This window comes from Tachyglossus aculeatus, chromosome X1 (assembly GCF_015852505.1).
Source record: "Tachyglossus aculeatus isolate mTacAcu1 chromosome X1, mTacAcu1.pri, whole genome shotgun sequence".
Classification (NCBI taxonomy): domain Eukaryota; kingdom Metazoa; phylum Chordata; class Mammalia; order Monotremata; family Tachyglossidae; genus Tachyglossus; species Tachyglossus aculeatus.
In genome coordinates, this window is record NC_052101.1 from 114,733,710 (window position 1) to 114,753,676 (window position 19,967).

Consider the following 19,967-nt stretch of genomic DNA (forward strand, 5'->3'; position numbering starts at 1 on the left):
CACCATTCCACACCCCCAAATGGCTCCCCATAAAGGATGTGGATGGGGCAAAGTGATCCTGCCTTATCTCTATGGCATTTGCAAGAGCGGATCCACTCTCTCTAGGAGGCGGCCCCGAGGCAGGGAGGAGCTGGGACTCTGAAAAATTGGCTTCCCCCTCAGTGCTCAAAAAGAAATTCCGCCACCCCCCCCAACCAAACACTGTCCCCTAGTAGCATTACTCTGGCTCCATGTTCTCAACTGGTAGGTAGAAGTGCCCCAAGTTCCTCCTACTCCCCAATAGGCTGGTCTCCTGCCTTGATCAATATTCATGAATAAACAGGTCCCACCCCCGGTACAGGTGTGACAGAGTATGACTCCCCCCCCCCCCCACCCCCTGACAACATCCCCACCACCAACTCTCCCACCTCCCGCCCTGTCTTGCTCTGCCCTGAGTGGGGATGAGAACAGGTCACCCTGCAAGGTTTCCGTGCCAACAGAAAAGTGCTCCTGGCCACTGCTGGGGTCTGGGGGAGGGCCTTTGTAACCACACATCCAAGGATTCCTCTAAGGCTTCCATCATGCGATGATTCTCACCATGGTAAGAAGGAGAAATCAAGCAGACCAGAAAAGAAAGTGTTTTTATTTGGCTAGTCGGAGGGGGGGGGGGGGGGGGGGGGGGGGCGGAGGGAGAGGGAGAAGAAGAAGGAGCCAGGGCACTGCCTGGCAATCTGCTTTACGGGGTGGGGGGAGGTGGGTGGGGCTGGCAGTGCACACAGAAAAGAGCAATAGAAGAGCCCACCCCCTGCCCCAATCCCTCCTCTACGGAGAAAGGACTGCAGGGCTAACACGAAATCAGAGAGCCCAGCTGAAAGCCATGCGAGGGTGGGGGAGAGGGAAGGGATGGCAAAGGGATGGTGGTGGCTGGGGAAGCATAGGTTGGGACAATCTTACTTCCTCTCCGTATGAGGGGGCCCCCATGTTTACCCTCCTGTTTGCTCATCTCCCCCTCAGCCCCTCAAGTGATATGGGTGGCCCCTGACAGAGACAGACCTTCCATGCCAAGACACGTCTTTCGTGCCAAGACATGGCAGTTTACGCGGCCCTGCCTGACATAGACAAATAATAGTCAAAAATGGCAACAAAAGAATCCAACGAGCTGTCTTCTCTCCCTCCATTCGGTGGGACCCCGACCAGTTATCCAACCCGGGAAGAAAATGCGGGCTGAGGCTCTCGTGTTTTTGTTAAAGCCACTGCTTTATAAAGCCAGTTTGGGGGACATCCTTCCTTGTTTGTCTTCCTCCGTTTTGTTTTTTAGTGACGTGTGTTTATAGAAAGAATTTAATAAAGGTGGTTTCTGTACAGAATCGCTGCTCGAGATGTTGGGGAAATAGCACCTTGTTCCAAGATGGTTTAAAAATTGAGAGTCAAGTTTGCTTTCACCAATAGGGAAGCCCCCTCTTTCCCTGGCCCAGAAAGGGGAAGCCAAACCCCTTCCCAGCACCTGAGCTGTGCGGTACTAGGGATTTGGGGAGGGTGAGGGGGTGGGGGGTGGAAGAGCTGGGGAGATGCTTTCCTTCCCTGGGAAAGCAGCAGGGGTGACCCCCAGAAACTGAGGCAGCCTGGAGCCTGTCCAGTCTTTTGGACAGCCGACACCAAGGGTAGATAAGAGGAATTCACAGCAAGTTATTGCACAGGGGAGGGCAGGGTGGGGAGCAGGGGATTTCCACTTGGCTCCATGGTTTCCTTGGGGAGTGTGGAGATGGTGGGGTGTGGTGGGGTGGCGGCAGGAGGTGGGTTTAAAACCCCACCCCTGTTAAAACAGGTTGCTCTGGGTCCCAGGTTGGTACTGGGACTGCAAGAGCGACTCCATGAAGGCCAGGTAATTGTGGCCTTGTCCGTAGTCCTCCGGATTCCGGGAACTGCCCACCCGTGGACGCTTGGCTGCCTTGGCCTCGTCTCCTGTGGATGCATCTTCTGGAGGGGCCCCGGTAGTGACAGACTGTGAGAGACAAAAGAGCACATGGCCGTCATTAAAGTGACTCACCAGAACCCAGCCGCTCCTCCCCCTCCACTTCCCCTCCATCTATCCCGGCTCTGCCACTTGTCAGCTGTGTGACTTGGGGCAAGTCACTTAACTTCTTTGCACCTCAGTTACCTCATCTGGAAAATCAGGACTAAGACTGTGAGCCCCATGTGGGACAACTTGATAGCCTTGTATCTTCCCCAGCATTTAGAACAGCGATTGGCACACAGTGAGCACTTCACAAATACCATCATCACCTTTCTTTCCAGCCCAATATCCTCTGAAACCACATAGTTTAAACACTTCGATCCTGGTGGATGCAGGTGCCATCTCACCAATTGGATAAGGAGGTGTTTGAGGCCAGCTGGGAAATGCTCTTTCCTATTCATTCTTATTCATATTATCTCTCTCATCAGAAGGTCAGCAGTGCCCATTAGCCCTGCTGTACATTCAGTACGGTTCCTGGTGGCTGAATGTATTCCACAATTGTAGCCTGGTTGAAACCTTGAAATCTGTAAATCTGTGCAGAAGTAGCTCCCTTATCTCCAGGATCTACTGATCCCCTTTAAGAAAACTGGAGCCAAAGTGTGTGTGGGTGTGTTTATCTTAACAACCACCAGGGTGCTGTGTTCACTACTCTGCTTCCTTCAGGGATGGGACCTCCAGAGGAGGTGGTGTAATAATGGGAATAATCACCACCACTGCTTGCTCAACCTCCTTCGGATGAATGCTTGCCAATAGTATGAGAGGGAGAGGGTGAGAGGGGGACAGAGAGAAAGAAGGAGAGAGGGAGGGAGGGAAGGAGAGAGGGAGGGAGAGAGAGTGTGTATGTGTGCCAGGGGAGAAGGGGAATGTTCCATTTGCCCCTCTTTACAGACTACTTAGGGGGACACTGCTTAGGGGCCTGAGAGCTGAGGTCTTCACTTTGTGTGGGAGGTGAAAAGTGGGAAGAAGAGAATTTGTACAAAGCCAGCCAGACAGAGCTGAAGCAATTATCTGGATAACTAGGAGCCCAACCCCTCTTCCCCTGGTCCAGGAAAGCCTATCCCAACCCCCTCTGCCCCTGCCTTTTTGAAAAGCATTTACTAACAGGGTTCCAGTTGACATGCTGGAATCCTGTTGAACCTGGCTGGAAAATCTCTCTCTCTCTCCCCTCAATCCCGGAGCCTCGTCGGCCACAGCATCTCCTGCCGTGGGCTGCTCAGCCACCTACCAGCCGGGATTTTACTCTCTTGGGAAGCTCCTCCTCCAAGGTGTAGATATCGCTGCGCTTCACCAGGAGCTGGGAGCTGTCCTCAAATTCCACCTGCAGCAGAAACAGAAAGAAAAAATCTGAATGAGAGTCTGAGAGCCCACCCTTCCCGGTTCTTGGTCCCCTCAGTGATGGGCGCAGGACAGGTCAGATGTCCCTGGGTCAGAGAGGCGCCTCCGGCTGAGTTACCACCCAAGTTCCAAATTCAGTCCGAAGGAGGGGGCGGGAGCAGAGGGCATATCCTGCAGTGGTGTAACAAGGGACCCTGGGAGTGGGGTGCAAAAGCTCACTGGATACACACTCACTCCCTCCTGAATGCCCCATGCTCAAAAAATCAACCAACAGTCAGAGCAGACGAGCTCTGAACCACCCACTTCCGACATCAGAAGAGGTGCGATTCCTTGGGGAGGTGGGAAGCCCCCGGCAGTTAAGCGACAGAGAGAAGAGTGCCAGGGATGACCCAGTCTGGCCCCAGAGACTCTATGCTGAGGTCCAGGCAGGGATGCAAGTCCAATGTCTCCTCCACTGCCCTCTCTCCCCCCAGGGGGCATTTGGCCCAAGAGACACCATCCATTTCCTGTCCGCAAATGACCAAACGGTGCCAATGCCTTGGGAAACTGGCTTTAGCCTCTCCTGCATCCTGAGGTCTAGCCTAGGAGAGTCAGAATATGTTTACTGTCCCCTCCCCCTTCCCCACTTTCCCCGAATCACCCAGTGATTATGCCCAGCTGGTCAGTCATTTGTACAAAACCAAACCACTCCAGCTCCCCAAATGTGTCTGTGCTTTAAAGCCTGTCACACTCATCAGCCAGATCGAAAAATCTGGGGATGTGAAACAGCTTCCTGCTCCCAACTGTTCTCTCTGACCCTTGGTTAATTTACCTTACCTCTCCAGTATAGAAGGGAAGATGTCTGTTACCAAAAAATAAAAAGAAAAACCCCCACAAACGAAGAGACAAAGGCAGGAAGAATTCAAATAACTTGATAACTATTTGGAGAAGTTCTTTTCTCTTTGAAGATGCTCTTTTAGCTACTGCTGACTAGCACCCGACCAGAGAGAGGTTAAAGCTAGTTAAAGGATAACTGCTTTAACCTGGAAAATTCAGGAGTGGATGGAAATTCTTCAACTCATACCCTCCTTCTCACTCCAGACCATCACTCCAGACTTCACCCTACCTGGAACTCCCTCCCCTCCATCCCCACAAGCTTCACCGAATCCCCCCCACCCCCTTCCACGTTTTCTTACAAACCCAAGGAGTTCAGGAGGCCTCCCTTGAATCATCTTCCCAGCTCTCGTCAGGCCACCCCCTCCTTCACCTCAGGACCAATTTACCTCCTGTTTTTTTATTTCTTTAACCATTTGGGCCTGTCGCCAATCACTATTCTCTCACTCGTAACTATGGGATATTCATTCAATTACACCTGCTGTCTTCCCATTAAACTGGAAACAACGTGAGGGTGGTGTCTTTTTCTCCTCCTGTCTGTCCCCAATACCCTGCACTCAGCAGGCCCCCAGTATATACTGGGGCTATCAATATTCCTCAGACTAGTTTGGGGAACCGGTCCATCGTCACCCAAGTCCAAAGTGGCTCAGAGACTTTCGAGTTCAAACCCTTTGATCTGCAGGGATCGACAAGGCCTATGGCTGGCGGTGGGAAAGGGAGCACAAGGGGAGAGCCCCAAATTTCAGCTTCTCAAAGGCCAGAGAGGCAGACTGCTCCAGTCCCTGCTCAGAAAGGATCAAATGTGTCCCTCTGAGCAGCAGGGGTTCTCCTGAAGCACAGTCAGTCGACCAGTCCATTGATTAATGGTATGGATTTCTGCCGCTAATCTCCTCACTGTGCCTCATTCTCGCCTGTCCCACCGTCGACCCCTGGCCCACGTCATCCCCCTGGCCTGGAAAGCCCTCCCTCCCAACATCCGCCAAGCTAGCTCTCTTCCTCCCTTCAAGGCCCTACTGAGAGCTCACCTCCTCCAGGAGCCCTTCCCAGACTGAGCCCCCTCCTTCCTCTCCCCTTCATCCCCTCTCCAACCCCCCGTCTTACCTCCTTCCCTTCCCCACAGCACCTGTATATATGTATATATGTTTGTACACGTTTATTACTCTATTTATTTTACTTGTACATATCTATTCTATTTATTTTATTTTGTTAATATGTTTGGTTTTGTTCTCTGTCTCCCCCTTCTAGATTGTGAGCCCACTGTTGGGTAGGGACTGTCTCTATATGTTGCCAACTTGTACTTCCCAAGTGCTTAGTACAGTGCTCTGCACACAGTAAGCGCTCAATAAATACGATTGATTGATTGATTGGATTGAGCACTCACTATGGGCAACGGATTGGCCTAAGTGCTTGGGAGAATCACATACAGAGGAGGGAGATGTGATCCCTGTCCCTGATGTCTGAGGGCTTGCCCGGGGCTAGGGAAATGCCATGGCTGTGGGGCTTAGCCTAACAAGAGAGCAGGCTGAGGCGGGAGCCCCAGAGGAATCTGAACAGAAAGCCCCAAACAGGAGCAAAGCCTAGGCCCTGGCTGACCATTTAGGCCAGCACAGAGGCTAAGCGCTTGGCTGCCAGACAACGTAGCCCAGATCGCAACCCCAAGGGCATCAGGTATCGCCTCCTTGGCCACCCGAGTCCCCGGCTTCTTGCTTCCCCAGAGGAGGCTGGGGGAGGAAAGGGGTTGGAGCAAGGGTCGAGAATCCACCAAGAGCCCTTTCTGGAGATTCCAGCCGTGATTATTTATCGGGTTCTTAGAGTTATCATCCCTGCCCCAGAGCGAGGATGGTAAACGCGAGGGAGTGCATTATTAGTCTGTTATAGCTCACTACTAATCAAAAGAGCCTGCTGAATGTCAGGCAGTACTACCCATAAAAGGCCATCCTAAGGGAAATCTGCAGATCAGATTTTTCATTTCTTTAAACTCCCCTCCCCGCTAATCCCGAGAGGACACTTCCACAGGAAATGGATGGACGGGCTCACACTGGGTTTTGGTGCCCCGGCTCCCAAATGGGGTTCCAAAATGAGCTGTTCTCTACCGGCGTTCTCATCTGACCGCAAAGGGATTGAGCTAGAGACGGGAGGTGCATCTTGATTCTGACGGGGCTTTCTCACGCTGGTGAAAGCTGCTGGGCAGATCGTGTCTCCCGTGGTTGTTCAGTGAGGCTGGATCCCTTGCCAGCCCACATCAACCGGGGTGTGTGTACTGGGGAGGGATACCCCCAGGAGAGCCGGCAGAGCAAACGGCCAGACCCCAGCTGACAGGGCCGCTCGCTCAGGGAAACCTATGTTGACCCTAGGGCCCTGGCCCAGCCCACTGCTCAACTCACCCAGGGGGGTCATTAAGAGCTGAGGCTGGCCCCAAGGGGCATTCGGGTGGAGGGGGCTCCATTCTACTCCTTATCCCATTTGTGGTGTGGACTCTTCTTGAGCAACACTGGCTCTGAAATGTTCAGGCTGAGATCCCCCCAACCCACCACCCCAATGAGCCACTTAGGGTCTAGGGGATTATCTTGGTTCTTGCAGGAAAGAAATGATGGTGGGGGGGGAGGGGAGGGGAGAGAGGGAATGGTCCAGAAAGAGAGATCCAAGCAGCCCGGTTTGCTGGGGAGGGGAAAGGGCCCCACCCACCCCTCTGGATTTAGCACTGCTCCTCGCAAGAACAATTAAAAGCCAAAACCCAAACTAGAAGAGACTTGGGGAGATAAGGAAATAAGGCAGAGGATTAGAGGAAAGTTCATTTCAAGCTTAAGCAGTAGGAAAGGTCAGAGCCAAGCCAGTGTCACTCTCCCCGGGACGGATGAAAGGAACTGGGATGCAGGAGGGAAACAGACAAATCTCAGTGTGGCTTAGTGGCAAGAACATGGGCTTGGGAGTCAGAGGTCGTGGGTTCTAATCCCAACTCCACCACTTATCAGCTGTGTGACTTTGGGCAAGTCACTTAACTTCTCTGTGCCTCAGTTACCTCATCTGTAAAATGGGGATTAAGACTGCAAGCCCCACGTGGGACAACCTGATTACCTTATATCTACCCCAGTGCTTAGAACAGTGCTTGGCACATAGTAAGCGCTTAACAAATACCATTATCATCATCATCTCTGGCACACTCCTCCAAGGGATCAAGGGGTGGCACCAAATCAGGGCACCCATCTATCCACTAGATCAGTATCATCATCATCAATGCTATTTATTGAGCGCTTACTTTTCTTTATGGTTTTGGCTAAGCGTTTACTGTGTGCCAGGCACTGTACTAAGCACTGGGGTAGATACAAGCTTATCGGGTTAGACACAGCCCATTTCCCACAAAGGCCTCACGGTCTTAATCCCCATTTTATAGATGAGGTAACTGAGGCCCAGAGAAGTGAACAGATCTGCCCAAAATCACACAGCAGACAAATGGCACAGCTGGATTACAATCCAGGTCCTGTCATCTCTACTAGGCCATGCTACTATGTGCACAGCACTATACTAAGCGCTTGGGAGAGTACAACATAAAAGAGTTGGCAGATACTAGATCTCCCTGGGAGGATCACACACCCATAATTCTCCACACCCCCTTCTCCCCTGCAATCAATGGTATTTATTGAGCACTTACTATGTGCAGAGTACTGTACTAGGTGCTTGGGAGAGTACAATACAACAGAATTAGTGATATGTTCCCGGTCTCTAATGAGCTTACAGTCTAGAGTCTCCTGTCTCTCTAGTCTCTCTCTCTCTCTGACCAAAATGAATGCAAGGGATTCTGCATCCATCACACTTTGGTCTTTGTAACCTAACCAGACTCCAATAGCCAGGTTTGTACTAAGCCCTTAGAATAGTGCTCTGCATGCAGGAAGTGCTCCATAAGATACCACTGAGTCCTGGATTGCTTGGCTAGCTTGAAGTAAAGATCATGCATGCGTATCTTCAGAGTCCCAGGCTAGCTAACAAGAGGATGGTTTGAGTTTGGGATTCTAAGCCATAATTTAGCACCGGAGGTATCGGAGACAGTTAGGGAATTCTGGGACAGGTAGGCATTTTCTTCTGATTGAAAGCTGCTTCCTGGGAGTGCCGGTGGTTCTATCCTGGGCTCCATATTGGCCTGCCTCCCTGGCCACCGGGAACTGCCCTGTCCCCTCTTCAGTCCCTTCCCAACAAGGTGCCACAGGAAGGTATGACAGGAAGCAGCATGGCCCAGCAGATAGAGCCCAGGGCCGGGAATCAGAAGACCCGGGTTCTAGTCCTGGATCTACTGCTTGCCAACTGTGGGACCTTCGGCAAGTCACTTTACATTACTGTGCTTCTATTTCCTCATCTGTAAAATGGGGAGAAAATGCCAGTTCTCCCCCCACCAACTCCAGACTGTGAGCCTCAAGTGGGACACGGACTGGGCCTGATCTGATTGTACTAGATCTACCCCAGCGCTTGACACAGAGTAAGCACTTAAACGCCACCATTATTACTGCTATCATTGCTTATTACGAGGGAAGCCCCAAATACCAGCTGCCAATTAGCTGGAGGCAGCGTAGGGGAATGTAGTTCCACACTCAGATGGCCTGCAGTGAGCAATCCTCACAGAAACTTGATTAGGCCCTAACTGTTCTTTGCCTGATTGATCGAGAAAGTTGAGAGCAATCAGTCCAGGGTAACGCATTGAGCGCTCACTACGTGTAGAGCACCAGATTGAGCGCTTGGGAGATTGTCTCCTCTCGGATCTATTGCTCACACCCTTTCCCCCTTCCTGGAAAACTTCCCACCCCCCCCACCCCCGCCAAATCTGCCAAACCACTTCCCTCTTCTGAGACCTTCTGGCCTTCCCCAAGTGAGGCCCACCTTCGGGGTCACACCATCCCAACAGCAACTTTAGCACTTAGGGTGACTTTGCCTATTTAATTCCTTACTTTTATCATTTGTGCGTATTCTCTAACTCGTGAACCTATCATACGCTCAAAATCTGTGTCTGCCCATCCTCCTCAGGGGCAGGGAGGTGTTCGCCGCTCTGGACTGTAGGCTCCCCCTCTGGACTGTAAGCTCATTGTAGTGGACACATTCCCTGCCCTCAATGTACTCTCCCAAGCGCTTAGTACAGTGCTCAGGAAATGCCGATGATCACGAGGAGGAGGAGGAAAATAGAGGCAACGAGCCCCGTGCCGACCAATCGACCCCTGCATTCCTTTCCCGCAGCCGACGACCATGGAGGGACAGGAAAATAAAACCTCAAAAGACTGGCCGTGGGATGCCCACCTCGAGGTTGATCCTGGTGAGGAGACGGACCAACCACCCAGGCAGGGAGATGAAGCTCAGTGCCTGAACTTAACCTTTAAACGCCCCCGGGTTTTCTCCCGCAATTGAAACCACTCAGCCATCGGCGCCCCTGAGCTGGGATGAGGCCGCTCAACAGTTTCCACTTACCTGATAAATGTGGCTGATCTGGGCTGAAATGAACTTAGCCTTATAAACGTTGCCATCAGTCCACTGGAGCTGAACCACCTCCCCCTCGGAGGGGGGTCCCAGCTGGATACAGTCTCGGCTCTGTGGACAGAACAGCACGGGTCAGGGGTCTTGTCCAGGGGCAGGTTAGGAGAGTGGGAGGGAATGGGTTCTTTGGGAGATTACTGTGCTCCAGTGGGGTGACAGTGAGACATGTCTACAAACCAGATCGACGTGCCAGCTCCCTCCAACAACAGCCGCCCAGTGAGGGGCTGTGGCACTCTGTTATTCCATGAAAAACAAGGAACATACGCCGGAATGGTACCGTGATGGCTGGAACCTGGGATAGCCTGTTAAGAGCCCAGACCCGGGAGTGAGGTGACCTTGGGCCAGTCACTTCCCTTTTCTGGGCCTCAGTTTCCTCAACTGGAAAGTGCGGATTCAATGCCTGTTCTCCCTCCCCCTAAGACTGTGAGCCCTGTTGAGGACAGGGATCATGACCCGATTATCTTCATGTTTCGCACAGTGCTCAGCACAGATTAAGTGCTTAAACGCTGCAGTTGATTTTTTAAATCATCATTATCAATGATGATGATGATAATAAATACTAATAAAAAGCCTGCTCCCAACGTTCATTCGCACCAACACTCTGACTCGTGTCACTCCATTCTCCCTTGAAATCTAGAAAAATGACCCAAAAGCCCAAAAGGGAGAGGCAGACCCAGGCGCATCAACATCAATGCCTCCTTGAAAGGGAGCTGACTAGAAAACACTTGGTCCAGCTGAGCAGGAGAGGAAACCATTCACGACAGGAGACATGTGGGGTCATTTATGGCTTCCTCTCCTCCATGCTGCTTTCTGGTTGCTAGGTGATTAGAGCCTTTCTTATTTCCTCCCTCGCATGGAGATGTGAGGGGCACTGGCCCTCTGAAGAGAAGGAGGTGGGAGAGGGAGAAGGGGGAGGAAGAGGCGCCGCTTACAATAATGCTCTCGGGATACAAGTTGTCGCTGTAGGAACCGTCGTCGAAGTTGACCTCGTAGAAGGTCTGGGTAGTCATGCCGATCACTTGACACCGATAGTAGAGCCCGTTGCGGTTCTTTGTGATGACTGTCTGGCCCAGGGTCACCTCCCTCAGAAGCTGGCCCTGGAACCGGAGAGGACAGGAAGGGGTCATGCTGGTGGTCCTGTGGGGGGGGGGGGGGGGGGGGGGGGGGGGGGAGGGGAAGACAAGGCGGGGAGGGCATGCACACTTACGCTGGGGCTGGCAGCTTTGTGCTTGGAGCAGGTGATGGACACCGCATAGGGCCAGTCATCGGGCTCCATGAGCACGCCTGCGGTGTGGGCACAGGTCACATGGAAGGAGGTGGAGCAGTGCTCATAGGAGCACTGGATGCAGGCCCCTGACACCTTCTTCATCCGCTTTCTACAGTACACACACTTCTGCGGAGACACACGATAATAATAATAATAATAATAATGGCATTTATTAAGTGCTTACTATGTGCAAAGCACTGTTCTAAGCGTTGGGGAGGTTACAAGGTGATCAGGTTGTCCCACGGGGGGCTCACAGTCTTAATCCCCATTTTACAGATGAGGGAACTGAGGCACAGAGAAGTTAAGTGACTTGTCCACAGTCACACAGCTGACAATTGGCATAGCGTGGATTTGAACCCATGACCTCTGACTCCAAAGCCCGTGCTCTTTCCACTGAGCCACGCTGCTTCTCTAAGAAGAAGACAAGAAGACACGAGAAGACACTGCAATCAGAGAAAGACAGGTGAGCACTGGGAAACCTATCCTGTCCTCTGACAAGCCAGCCCTGGGAAGGGCTGATCTGTCAGAGGAGGCAGTAGGTTCCCCAGGGCTGGCTTGAGGCAGGATGGCCACTTGACTAGTGCTTCTTGCCTCCAGGCTCGGGGACCAAGGGTCGGTCTGAATAGCCAACGACAAAGGGCCTAGGGTATCAGCAACTGACAATCCCCTTGGCCCCCAGACCGCCAAGGTCTTAGATACTGGCAAGAGCCAAGGTAGGCCTCACATAGACACTGCAAAACCCGAAGAACTCCTGGCTTTATCTCTGCGACAGACTCAGCCTCAGGCAGCCTTGATTAATCAGTTGAGCACTTACTTTGGGAGGGGAGGGGGGCGCACTGTACTAAGCACTTGGGGGGGCACAATAAAATAGACACACTCCCTGCCCTCCAAGAGCTTACAGTCTAGTGGGGGAGACAGACACTACAAGAAACCACAGGTAGGGGAAGCAACTGAGTATAAAGATAACATACTTAAAAAAGTGTTAGGGGGTCAGGGCAAGTACCTGAAGTGCTTAGCTAGGACAGACTGGAGAGCAGAGGCGACACAGTAGGGGGTGGGGAGATGAGAGCTTGGCGCTTAGTACAGTGCTCTGCACACAGTAAGCGCTCAATATGATTGAATGAATGAGAGTAATCATGGAAGGCCACCTGGAGGAGATGGTGGGATTTCAGTAAGGCTTTGAAGGTGGGAGAGCCTCCCATTTACCAGATAATAATAATAATAATAATAATGGCATTTGTTAAGCGCTTACTATGTGCAAAGCACTGTTCTAAGCGCTGGGGGGATACAAGATGATCAAGTTGTCCCACGTAGGGCTCACAGTCTTAATCCCCGTTTTACAGATGAGGTAACTGAGGCTCAGAGAAGTTAAGTGACTTGCCCAGGGTCACACAGCAGACATGTGGCAGAGCTGGGTTTTGAACCCATGACCTCTGACTCCAAAGCCCGTGCTTTTTCCACTGAGCCACGGAGGGGGGAGTTCCAGATAGGAGAGAGCACGGTGAGGTGGGGGTGGAGGCAGAGGCAGCAACAATTTCCTGGCAGTTCACTCTGAGGCTAAAGTTTTCCAGTCCCAGCCTCAAGGCCAGATCTACTCAATCAATCGTATTTATTGAGCACTTACTGTGTACAGAGCACTGTACTAAGCGCTTGGGAAGTACAGGTTGGCAACATATAGAGACGGTCCCTACCCAACAGTGGGCTCACAGTCTACTCCTCCTCTCGGGCCCCATAGTCTAGCTTTCCCTCATTTCCCATATGTCTGGCCCTCTCCATTCATTCACTCATTCAATTGTATTTATTGAGCGCCTACTGTGTGCAGAACACTGAAGCGCTTGGAAAGTACAATTCGGCAACAGACAATCCCTACCCAACAGTGGGCTCACAGTCTAGAAAGGGGGAGACAGACAACAAAACAAAACAAGTAGACAAGCATCAACAGCAGAGCAACCCAGTAGAAAGAGCCCAGGGGTCAGAGGACCTGGGTTCTCCTCCTGGCTCCACCTTTGGCCTGCTGTGTGACCTTGAGCAAGTCACTGCACTGCTCTGGGCCTGTTTCCTCCTCTGGAAAACGGGGGTTAAATCCCTCCCACTTAGATTGTAAGCCCCAGGGGAGAGAGGGACTGTGCCAACCTGATCATGTATTTAGCCCAGCACTTAGAAGAGTGCTTGGTACATAGCAAGCACTCAACAAGTGCCATAATTAAATTCCAATCAATGCCACTCCCCAGCCAGGTAAGAGTCCCTCACTGGTTGGGGCTGGGCTAAGACCACAGCCCCAGTCCATCAAGAGGCCCATCAGGGAAAAAGTGCAGAGGTTCTTCCCACAAGTCCCAAAGACAGCAGTTCAGGCACCCTAACTCTGAAGCATCCACAACAGGAAAAACTGAAGCCTGCCGGTTTGAGGGAAATGAAGGGGGAGAGGGAAGTGTACCCCTGTGGGCCAGGAAGACGGGTAACTGGCCCTCCTACTGGAAGAAAACCCTTCTAGCAAATGCATGCTGAAAAATCCCATCAGGGCACAAGGTAAAGAATGGACTGTCTCGGACCCGATGAACAGCACAATTCATTTACTCCTCTGAGGGATGACAGCTAATTATTCTGAATTTCCCCGTCATAAATAATTTACCCTGGGGCCCGTGATACCCCATTAATCAGGGCCCCGGTAAAGTGCACCGTCTCGACTGAGAAAGCACACGCCTGGGTGGGCAGAGAGGCCCTCAGCTTAGGGAGAGTCGGGTTCTCTGGGCCAAAGCTGTCTCCCGCATCCATCGGGCCCTCTGAATCATCCCGAGTCCGACGGAACGTGGAGCTAGGCCGGAGAGTGAAGAAAAGCCTGGCCCGCTACAACGATTGAGGCTCCCCACCCCACTTTCAAACGGGAATGTAGAGCTGGGCTGGGGTGGTGGTGGTGGAGGAGGAGTGCCCTGATGGGTAGGTGCCCGGGAAGAAACATGGAAAATCTGCAGAGGAGACTTGATGAAGCCTGGGTGGTCGGGGCTCGGGGGAAGAGCTCTGTTCTATCTCCTCCATCGATCGATCGTTCCTGGGCAGCCCCAAGCCCAATACACTACTACTATGAGGCTCAGCATTGCTAGAGGGTGAGGGAACCAATCGGAATGGAGGGCTTTCTCCATTGCTGCGCCAAAGGAATGGATGGGCCAAGACACTGCAGACAGCTAACAGGGCTAGGGTTGAGACATCGTAGGTATGGGGGCTTTGGGCCCAAAGTAAAGACCACAGACACAATTGCTTTGGGCTCAAAACCAAATAAGCTGGTGCCACCCTACCAGAGAGTCCCCCCTGCCCACTGGGAGTGCAGGAGGTGAAGAGGGGTGAGGCTTTTGAGCAAGTAAGATGTGGCTTGGGGGTGGCACACAGGTTGCACAGTGCGAATGGGGGGAGCCCTGGGATGAATGAGGCTGGGAGTCCGATGTCGCCCGCACTGCCCCCACAGCTGGGGACCCAGGAGGGTGGGGGGCAGCAGGCCCCACCATACCCCTCAGGGTTGGCACGTGACAACTTCCCATGTGCATCCCAACAACCCCAGGGTCCACTATGTTGCGGGGGGGATTGTGGCAATAATATTAATGCTATTATTGTTAATACTAACAATAATAATGATAATAATAACATTGGTCTCTGTTCAGCACTTGCTAAGCACTGGGGTAGATACAAGACACCCCAGAGAGAGGGCAGATACTGAAACCCCATTTTCTAGATGAGGAAACTGAGGCCGAGAGAAAGCAAGTGACTTGCCCAAGGTCACATAGCAGGCAAGTGGGAGAGCTGGGATGAAAATCCAGGTCCCCCAACTTCCAGGCCTGGGTTATTGCCCCTAGGTCCCACTGCTTCTCTAAGCGCTTACTATCTAGAGTCTCGCTGCCAGCATCCTCAAACTGAAGGACAACTCTAGTATGGGCCAGTCACTGTGCGAAGCGCTGGAGTTAAAACAAAATCAAATGAGACAGTCCCTTTGCCACATTAAGTAAACAGTCTAAGCAGTAGGGAGAAGAGGTATCTCATCCCCCTTTAACAGAGAACAACAATAATAATAATAATGGTATTTAAGTGCTTACTCTTTGTCAGGCACTGTACTAAGCACTGAGGTAGATATAAGATCATCAGGTCAGACAGTCAGACAAATGAGGAAAGTGATTATAGGTGAGGAAAGTGAGGCCAAGTAATAATAATATTATTACATTATTTGTTAAGTGCTCACTCTGTGCCAAGCACCATTCTAAGTGCCATGGTAGATGCAAGATAATCAGGTTGGACACACTCCCTGTCCCATACGGGGCTCAAAGACTAAGGGGGAGGGAGGGAGAACAAACACTGAATCCCCATGTCCCAGATGGGGAAATTGAGGCTCAGGGAAATGACTTGTCCAAAGTCATCCAGCAGGCCAGTGGCAGAGCTGACACTGGAACTCAGGTACCTTCTCCTCAGTCCAAGTCCCATGCTCTTTCCATTAGGCCATGCCTCCTTCATGGTTTTCTCGTAAAGGCAATGCACGCACCAACTACCCCTGCCACTGGCCTGGAATGCCCTCCCTCCTCATATCCACCAGACAACCAATCACTCTCCCCCCACGCTTCAAAACCTTACTGAAGGTACATCTCCTTCTTAGCCTTCCTAAGCCCTCTTTTCTTTTCCTTCTACTCCCTTCTGCGTCACACTGACTTGCTCCCTTTACTCATCCCTCCCTCCCAGGCCCACAGCACTTATGTACATACCTGTAATTTTATTTTTTATATTAATGTCTGTCTCCCCCTCTAGCCTGTAAGTCTGTTGTGGGCAGGGAATGTAGTCTGCCCACCGTAAGCGCTCAATAAATACGACTGACTGACTGACCAGCACCCAAGCGGGCCTGGGCCCTTTCAGGATCTGTCAATGCCCCTCCCCCGCATCCTGCCACCAGCTTACGAGTGGGTAGGCAGGCAAGGAAGTGGGGACCGGTCCCACAAGTTGAGCCTAGGAACCAACTTTCGGGCTTGCTCCTGCCACCCCCCACCCCGGCCATCCAATTCAGCGGCTGTGACATTCCACATGGACGCCTGCCTCCTCGCTAGAGAATGAATTAAAGTGATTAGCAGCCGAGACTGAGACTCGGAGTCACGGCTCTGCGGCAGCCAATGATCTGGGGCCGAGAGGAGGCGGCTATTTAGGGAAGGCCAAGGCGGTCCGGGCCGGGGCTGTCAACGGGCTAAAGCGCTCCCGCCCGCATGAGGGCCCAGCGCCAGGCTCCGACAGGTACCATCTGGTGCCTGTGGATTCAGGCAGGCGGCGACCCCTAGTGGGGGCTGCACTTGCTCTCGCCACTCCGACACCGCCAGGCCCATGGCATCTGTGCCTGAGAGATAATGAAATGCAGCATGTGGTGGCATGCGGCGGGGTGGGAGCCAGACAGCCTTTTGGCCGATTGTACACACAGCTGGCTACCTGTTACTCATTGGCCGTAAGCGATCACAGGACACAATAACTACTTCGGAGACCCCGCCTGCATACGTGCCCAGCCCGGGCCTTCTGGGAGAGGACACTCGGCACAACATCCCTTTCCCCTGACAGGTTTCTCTCCCTCCAACACTTACACCTCCCGCCTACACCTGTTGGCTCTCCTCGGGACTCACGTTTCGCCACAGATGAAGATGCAGGCGCGTGGACACCATTTCATCCGAATGCCACAGTGCCCACGCGGCAAGAAGACCTGCCCTCCCATTCAGGCCCTGGCTTTGTTGACCTGGGGCTCTCTCTGTGCCCCACTTCCTTCAGGCCTGATTAAGAGGAATGGTCTGGGGAAAGGGGAGTCCAGGAAGCAGCCTGATGGCATGGTAGGGAGACAAAGACAACAACAATGGGTCGAAAGGAGTCGGGGGAGGACTGGGGGAAGTTCAAGCCAGAAGTTGCCGTCAGGGAAGGGACCCCAATTCCTTTCAGAAGTGCCAATGGGACTGATTAAGACTGCCACTACCTCAGTGGTCTCGGGCAGCGGGGTCTGCCGCTGGCCCAGGATAGTGATGCCTCTCAGATCAGTGGGCGGGTAGATGGCCAGGAAGGAGTTAACTGCTTCCTTGAGAGGCCCCATTAAGCAGTACAAGTGAGTCTTGTGTAAAAGGATTTTTAATTCATCGTTACAAGTGCTGGTAATGAAGAGGATGCATGCTGGAAATGTCAGGCGATCCATAAAGAGCCCAAGCTGGGGGATTTATCACTTGCGCATCGCAACGTACCGCTCCATCACCCCACCTGAATAATGGATGCTTTATACATCCACACTGGTGTACTGAGCCCATTTGCCCACACCGGAGGGACGACTCTGGAAGCCAACATTGCCTCTTCCTCATCACCCGGCCACCAGCTTAACTGATTCTTGCCCCCGTTCCCAGGTGCCAAGTGGCCCGGCTCCCCTCCGCGGTCACCCTGCCCCTGGTCCGGGAAGTGTTTGTCCATCCTCAAGGACTCCCCAACCTCCCCCTCGCCATCCCCACACAGTCTCCGCTGGCCAGGAGGAAAACGGCTGGTCCGTCCTCAGCTGATGGCTGGGCCAGACCAACCCCAGATGGGCCAAGCTTCGGACTGTGGAAAACTCTCAGGATTTCTGGGATCTCAGACCAAAGAAGGGAGATGAGGATTCCGAGGTGACAGAAGATTCTGAATCCAGGCCCACCAACGATTCCATACAAATGGCACTAGCGCCCAGAGGGCTTTTTGCCTTATCGATCACTTGTACTTATTAAGTGCTTACTCTGTGCAGAGTACTAAGTGGTTGGGAGAGTATCCCGGAGCGAGGGGGTTCTCCCAAAGGGTCTATTTACCAGTGCCGGAGGGAAAAGATGTGAAGGAGCTGGCTTTGATTGGTGCATTTTAAGCCATCAGCAGCAATGGGAGTTTGGACAACGCTGGGGACTCCGAAACACTGAAACCTTCTCTGAGCGCCAGAAGCTCAACCCTTGACCCTCTAGAGCATGGCAGCACGGCCACCCGGCCCGGGGAGCGATCGGACTGGAGGAGGGCCCTTCGATCGAAAGGACAACAGCTCTTCTGTCCACCAAAGGGACACCTACCAATTTCCACCGTTGCTCTGGAATTCCACTAATGTCCACGGGATGACGCTCGAGCACGTTAAGAAAACGGACTTCTGGGACAGCTATCGCGCATATCACATGGATCCACCTGGAAACCGACGAGATCATGAGGGCGAGATTGAACCCTCTTGGAGGTGCGGCTGTTTCCGAGACGGTCGGTGCCCAACGGAGGCCACCATTCCTCTACTCACGCCCCACGAGAGACACCAATGCCAATCCCTTTCCCCCTCCCACCAACCACCTCCCTGCCAGGATGTTGAAATGGAGGTGGACTTTGGCCACCAGAGAGGCATCACCGCTCTCTGCTCTGACCCCAGAGATCGGCAGCCCCAAGAAGCTGGGACCAGAAAGGCAAGCACGAGACATTTGTGCTGGGGCTCCCCCACCTACCTCCTGTCAGTCGTCCGGTGAAGTGCTCCTCCCCTGAGATTACACAAGCAGCATTCCTGGAGTAATTAAACCATTACCCAGATTAATGTGCAGTGCCATCCCGCCAGCCCTCCGCTCTCCACTGAAGCCGCCAGCCGCCCACCTCCTCTCCCGCTTGGAATCAACGTTGAGCCTCTCAGCGGGTTGTGAGTCCAGGGTGGGGGAGTGGGGTGGATTTCTCCAACTAACTCCCCCACGAGCTCTACATTTCAGCCCCGACTCTCTGGCCGATTAACGGGCCGAGATCTAGGGCGCTTCGGCCCTCGTGCTTAGGGGTCTTCCAGAGGGGGTGACGAATGATTACGTCGAGTACGTTACCGCTGTCCAGGAGTTGGTTGTGCACCGGGAACAGGTCCAACCTTCATTGACCAGGTCAGGGCGGATTCCGTAACAACCTGAAAGAAACCAAGTAGTCGGGTCGGAAGGCCGGCTGCCCCAGCTACCGGCTGCTCTGAGCGGGCCGCCTTCCAGAACTGGGCCTCAACCGCCAAGACCGGCACCGGGGGCTCTCTAGCCTCATTCAGGCCCTCAATCCCAGAAGGGAAACCAAGGAACTGGATGCTTGGAGTTCAGAGGTCCTGAGGAAGGCTGAAGCAGCAGGGGAAGAAGCCAGCACGCTCTCTCAACACCCTGGGGGGTAGTAAGTCGAGAGAGGTCTAAGCCTCCTCGACGGGCTAAAATGCGCAGGTTCATGTCCCTGTTCAGTGCATAGGATGCCATCAAGGGTTAGCGGGGTTTTGGCAACTGTCAGCCATGCCTGCCACGCAGAACCCGGAAAGGCTCGGGGCGGGGAAGGGCACAAGTCCGAGAAGCTCCTTTATCCAGACAGATAAGGCCCGAGACTCAGCCCTCCTGCCACAGCAGCCTCCTCAACCCGCAGCCTCTTTCAGTCAAGGACAGGCCATGAAAACAGATCTGACACAGTTGCCTGGAGGGTGGGGCACACAGTCGGTGGGGGAGCTCGGGGGCCTGGCGATGGAGGGTTGGGGAAGCTGCTTGAGAAATGGGTTGAAAATGGAAACCGTGCTCCATAAATATTCCAGTTCAGTGTATCAAAGCTGGATGGGGCAGGCTGAAACTTCAGCATTGATTTTTCAGGTTTAGAGATCCCAAGAGGAAAACTCTGGACTTGGGATCACCGCATCTGGACCTAAGGGAAAGAGAAGCTGCCTTGCCGAGACAAAGAACAGAGATGCCTCTGGTGCTTCTAAGCATCCCTCACGCCCCCACCCCAAGCAACCAAACTGCCAGGGTAATGTCTGAGCCAAATCACACGGCGCAGGCACAAGACTTTACTCAGGGCCTCTCATTTGCTGAGTTGGGCTCAAACTGAGCTGGCAGCGAGTTGGCAGTCAGCCTCCCAACCCCTGCAGAATTTGCTGATTCACACCCAATCCCCCGCCCCACCCCTCACTTCTCCACCATTAGGGGAGGTCACATCTCCCTGCAGAGCCCCCCTGGGGTAAGAGCACAC

The 19,967-nt window shown here is 53.1% G+C and overlaps 1 protein-coding gene across 3 annotated transcripts in view; it reads right to left on the reverse strand.

Annotated features, from left to right (window-relative positions):
- Positions 1-673: 673 nt before the first annotated feature.
- The window catches only part of KDM4B (lysine demethylase 4B), a 219,573-nt gene continuing 200,279 nt past the window's right edge, over positions 674-19,967 (reverse strand). For all 3 annotated transcript variants that reach the window (XM_038772313.1, XM_038772312.1, XM_038772314.1), the window contains 8 exons: positions 18,812-18,888; positions 18,455-18,510; positions 18,044-18,152; positions 10,920-11,105; positions 10,645-10,809; positions 9,647-9,766; positions 3,219-3,311; positions 674-1,981 (listed from right to left, as the gene is read on the reverse strand). In XM_038772313.1, the coding sequence (XP_038628241.1) occupies positions 1,796-1,981; positions 3,219-3,311; positions 9,647-9,766; positions 10,645-10,809; positions 10,920-11,105; positions 18,044-18,152; positions 18,455-18,510; positions 18,812-18,888 (992 nt within the window). In that variant the 3' untranslated portion in view covers positions 674-1,795. The remainder of the gene's footprint in view (positions 1,982-3,218; positions 3,312-9,646; positions 9,767-10,644; positions 10,810-10,919; positions 11,106-18,043; positions 18,153-18,454; positions 18,511-18,811; positions 18,889-19,967) is intronic.